Here is a 5,231-nt window from a genome sequence, read left to right on the forward strand (position 1 = left end):
TTATTTACAGTCAACAATCGATACCTAATAATAACAATAATAATAATAATAATAATAATAATAATATTGGCAGTATTAAGTGCTGACGTCGCGCCGGCAAAATGGCTGCCGTACCGGCGAACAACCGGCGGATCGCGGACGACGCTCGGGCGCGACGGTTTGACGGGTTATTTTCTCTATTGCCATTTGCCGCTCGCCCGGGTTCCCCTCCACAAGGCCCGTCGTGGGTCGATAGCGGACGCGGCCGTAGGTGTGCTCGCGCACGGCGCAAGTTACCCGTCGTCAGTGACGTCACGACGACCACTGTCGACCTGAGGTGTGCTGCGGCGCTCGTGACGTCATGCGCGCTGGCCGACGCAAACACGACGCGTTCTTCCCAGCGCAGGCAGCCGGCCCGGCCGTCTACCGAAGTCGAAGTGCCGATCGTGGTCGTCCCAATTCAGTCATTTACGGTACACACCCCGACGAGACAACACGCTCGCAGTCGTCGTATCCATTTACTCCAGGTAAGATTTTGAATAATAATATTCGTGCCGTCTTTCGTCCGATCGGTGGTCTGCTGTAGACCATCGTCCGGCGCCGTTCGTAACTGTATCTCTTTATTTGTTTCTGCGAGCGATTCGGTTTCGTATTGTTGTTGGATCATACGTTCGTTTTCAAACGCATAACCCTATACGATTGTATCAAGTGGTCTGTCTGGTTGATCATCAATGCTGTAACGAATTGATAGCGGCGGATTTAGTCTCGCCGCCATTGTCGGTCGCTTCAGCGGCGTGCGACGATTACCTATATAATAAATCGTCATAAAACCATTTTTGTCCGCCATTGATGCGGATTTTTTTTTGGTTTTATCATCAAATGATCGAATTTTCGTATGTTATTATATTGCACTTCCGCACGTCTACAGTCTCCGCTGGCCGATCAATACTCTCTGACCTTGGTCGACCTTCACATTGAATCGACTTTGGCGTTTGACGCCCGTTTATCCTCCGTGTGAACTTTGTCTATCGTTTAACCCACAAGTTGAGTAATGTGTTATCATTTTGTGCAATATTTTTGTTGTCTGCCCTTCAACATTTCGATTGCCCTTACAATTATTGTGAGTCTATTTCGGGCTTGATGAATTCACCGGGTGACCTATAATTATCCTACCTACTGGCTACATGGAATCAAAATAAAAATGTATTATTTCTGATTAGTTCAATTTTAAAAGTTTTTTTTTCAAAGTTTAATACCGACAATTGCAATTACGAAAAGATTTTCAAAATTAAAAATTGTATACATATCAATATGGTGTAGTCACATACCGACTCAAATCAAAGTCAGACTCCAATAGTGGTCGTCACGTTTCACTGATATAGGCCTTAAAATATGTAGTTTAAAATAATTACTTCTTGAATATTGAACTGTATCAATACATTTTTTCCTTGAAAATCCTGGTAGTTTTATTATTATTCAAAATAATACTCTAGTTTAAATTATACCTACATATTTTATACTTGAATGTTTGAACCGTTAATTACATTTACTTGCTAAGTTATTGAGATGGTACTTTATCTACAGACATTTATAAATATACTTTGTGGGTACCTATGTATATTGATGTTCATATATACTGAATAATATAAGTTTATTTGTTGTGGGCTGTTTCAAAATATTTTTTTCTGTACCTTATCAATTCAATTTAATCGACTTGATAAATTGGATAAAATGGATGGTTTTCCCTTTCTAATTGTATAGCATAATTTAAATTATTATTACATTAATATTTTGTTATATGATATCAAAACCGTTAGACAAATCTTGTTTATTATACTTTAAATATAGTAGAATATTAATGTATGTACCTAATTAATTTTCATAAAAGTATTGTTTACAAATTGTATAATCCATAACAATTAAAATAAAATTTATTTCATAATTGTATTCTTTAAAATCTGTTCAAGGTAGTCCTAAAGTTATTTGGCTGTTTTAATTTTAAACAAAATTATTACTACTGATATTTTCATAGTTGAACATGTTTATGTTTATTGGTAACAATGCCAAATGTGATGACCTTTTTCTAACTTACAGTATTAACTAATAATAAAGTTAATACAATTACATGTTGCCTTAAGTTTTAATATTTTTTACAACCATCATTTAATAAAATATTCATACAATTTTGTATATATCATATTATGTTTGTTATTTTTTAACTTCCAAAATATGAGAATGATATGTCAAAAATATGTGTCATAAGTCACATAGTATACAAAAATTATTTTTATGTTTTTTTTAAAAATATTTCTTTTAAAAAGTTTGGAATCTTTAATCAAAGAAGTTTTTGACGTTTTTTTTTGATTATGAGTTCAATAATAGATTAAAATTTGTTTTTGATGTTTAAATTGTCTTTTTTAACCTTTGACTTATAATTATTTGTATTAGAGGTACACCTAATTAGTGAATTTGTGAAAATGTTTTATGTTGTAGGTATACTCACTAAATCATCACTGTTTTAAATTGTTTGTATTAAATGAACTCTAAAATTCTGTAACTTATATTATAGTTCCCTGTGTACCATTTGAAGTTTTCATTCATTTTTTTTTTAAATCTTAAATTCTAAGTAAAAAAAATCTTCAGGAAACTAATACCCAAGATTTTTTTTGTTACCTTCACTGATTAGCTAGACTTCTACTACCTATAAAAAAAAGTTAAAAGTCAATATAGGTAATTAAAACTAAAATATAGCTAACCTATATATTATATGTATACGCATGCAATTTTTAAGCTGTGATAGTTTTTACTGTAAAAACTTAAAAATTTTCAGCGTTTGTTTGAAACTTAATTATTGTATGAGTTATAAAATGCAACCGGTTAACCAGTCTGGTAACTAAAAACCAAATCTTATGTAATAATAATTATTAATACATAAAAATGTTAGTTATTTCTTAAAAAAGGTTCTGTAAACTTCATCTATTCTCTATGCCTTCTGAATTGAAAAGTAATTTATCTGTCAAAAGAGTTTATGAAATTTGAGTGTTATAAATGTGTATAATCTCAGTAATAGATTTATAATTTATAGGTAATCTACACCAAACATTATTATATTATGTTGATACTTGTGACCTTGGTATCTACACCTTTAACTTACAAACCCAATAAAAAAATGTTTCTTTATAATTTAAATTTTAATGATCCTGGAAATTATTTAATAATTCTTTTTTTTTATTATTTATAATAAATTTGTGATATTAATTATCTACTACTATTATTATTTTTAGTAAATACAATATAAAAAACCAAACATGTCGAACATTGGTATCAATGGATTTGGCCGTATTGGCCGATTGGTGTTGAGAGCTTCATTGGAAAAAGGTGCCAAAGTTGTAGCCATCAACGATCCGTTCATTGGCATTGAATACATGGTATACTTGTTCAAATACGATTCCACTCACGGACGTTTCAAAGGTGAAGTTTCTGTTGATGGAGACGTTCTTATTGTCAATGGTAAATATTTTACAGTTTTAAGTTTAAAATTTATTGCAATATTTTATTGGGCTTAATATTTTTACTTATTATTTTTCAAAATCATTAGGAAACAAGATCAAAGTGTTATCTGAGCGCGACCCAAAGGCCATCCAATGGGGATCAGCTGGTGCTGATTACGTAGTAGAATCCACTGGTGTCTTTACCACCATTGAAAAAGCCTCTGCTCACTTAGAAGGCGGAGCCAAGAAAGTTATCATCTCTGCCCCAAGTGCTGATGCACCAATGTTTGTTGTTGGTGTTAACTTGGATGCATACAATCCATCATTCAAAGTTGTATCTAATGCTTCATGCACAACTAACTGCTTGGCTCCATTAGCCAAGGTTATTCATGACAACTTTGGAATTGTTGAAGGTCTTATGACTACTGTTCACGCTACCACCGCCACCCAAAAAACTGTTGACGGACCATCTGGAAAAGTTAGTCTTTAAAAATTGCAGCTTTTAACATAATTTGTCATTCTAATTTTTTTTATTATTATTTATAGTTATGGAGAGATGGCAGAGGTGCTGCCCAAAACATCATTCCTGCATCTACTGGAGCAGCCAAGGCTGTTAGTAAGGTCATCCCAGAACTTAATGGAAAATTAACTGGAATGGCTTTCAGAGTACCAGTTGCTAATGTTTCTGTTGTTGACTTGACTGTAAGGTGAGCTATCAATAGTACTAGTTGTTAGTTTGATTACAACAGTATTACTATTTACATTTCTTACTGCATAAGAATTGTAAATCATTTTTATAGATACCTAATACTCATAATTCAGTTCTTAAGGTATTCTGCAAAATGCAATAATGATTAGAAATTATACTATGTTCAAAATAAGAATGGTAGTTAGTGGTTAACTTGAGTGCAGAGCTTGTTCTAAAGTACCAAACTCTCATATGGACACAGTGGGGGATGCGGCTAACTGTTGTCACTGATTACCATTCTTATTTTGAATAGAGAATTAAAACTATATATTTGTATTGGTTTAATACTTGAACAAAACTATTGAAACTGATGAATATTCACTTATTCCTTACAACTCAAGTATTATTAGAATATTAAAGTTAAAATTCGTCAGTTTTGTTTTGTTTTTATTGTGTGTATTACTGTTCTAGTTCACAATAGATTAAACAATATGTACATTTTGTATTCTAGACTTGCAAAACCAGCATCTTACGAAGATATCAAAAACAAAGTCAAGGAAGCCGCTGAAGGACCATTGAAGGGAATTTTGGGTTACACTGAAGATGAAGTTGTGTCTTCCGACTTCATTGGTGATACCCACTCATCGATCTTTGACGCCAAGGCGGGAATTTCATTGAACGACCAATTCGTCAAACTTATCTCATGGTAATTAATCTCAATTGAAACAAGTTGACCGTGTATTCATTTATTATTCATTTGTTTTTAAGGTACGATAATGAATATGGTTACTCCAACCGTGTTGTGGACTTGATCAAGTACATGCAATCCAAGGATTAAACCGTAATTTCAAGCTACTAATAGTTGCGCTAAGTAACTACACATTTGTGTTTTAGATTAAAACTTCATCTTTTTTGTTCCCCTTCGTCCATGTTAACTGTGTGAAATTTTTAATAGAAATACTCATTTTTTTTTTTAAATTTTTAATAGAAATACTCATTTTTTTTTTTATAGAAATTATATTTTTGTTTATGTAAAAATCCTAAATTTAAAAAAACAAAAACAATTATATACC

The 5,231-nt window shown here is 32.4% G+C and overlaps 1 protein-coding gene across 1 annotated transcript; it reads left to right on the forward strand.

Annotated features, from left to right (window-relative positions):
* The first annotated feature begins 377 nt into the window (after positions 1-377).
* On the forward strand, positions 378-5,108 carry LOC111034036 (glyceraldehyde-3-phosphate dehydrogenase). The gene is made up of 6 exons (XM_022315441.1): positions 378-506; positions 3,264-3,489; positions 3,578-3,948; positions 4,017-4,177; positions 4,670-4,864; positions 4,927-5,108. Exons 2-6 carry the CDS (start codon positions 3,288-3,290, stop codon positions 4,994-4,996), a joined length of 999 nt encoding a protein of 332 aa, XP_022171133.1. The 5' UTR covers positions 378-506; positions 3,264-3,287; the 3' UTR covers positions 4,997-5,108.
* Positions 5,109-5,231: the final 123 nt, after the last annotated feature.

This window comes from Myzus persicae, unplaced genomic scaffold, assembly GCF_001856785.1.
Source record: "Myzus persicae strain clone G006 unplaced genomic scaffold, MPER_G0061.0, whole genome shotgun sequence".
NCBI lineage: Eukaryota > Metazoa > Arthropoda > Insecta > Hemiptera > Aphididae > Myzus > Myzus persicae.

Coding starts and splice junctions, on each gene's coding strand:
- LOC111034036 (XM_022315441.1), top strand. CDS start 3,288: ATGTCGAACATTGGTATCAATGGATTTGGCCGTATTGGCCGATTGGTG. Junction 3,490..3,577: donor AGACGTTCTTATTGTCAATG/GTAAATATTTTA, acceptor CAAAATCATTAG/GAAACAAGATCAAAGTGTTA. Junction 4,865..4,926: donor TTCGTCAAACTTATCTCATG/GTAATTAATCTC, acceptor TTTGTTTTTAAG/GTACGATAATGAATATGGTT.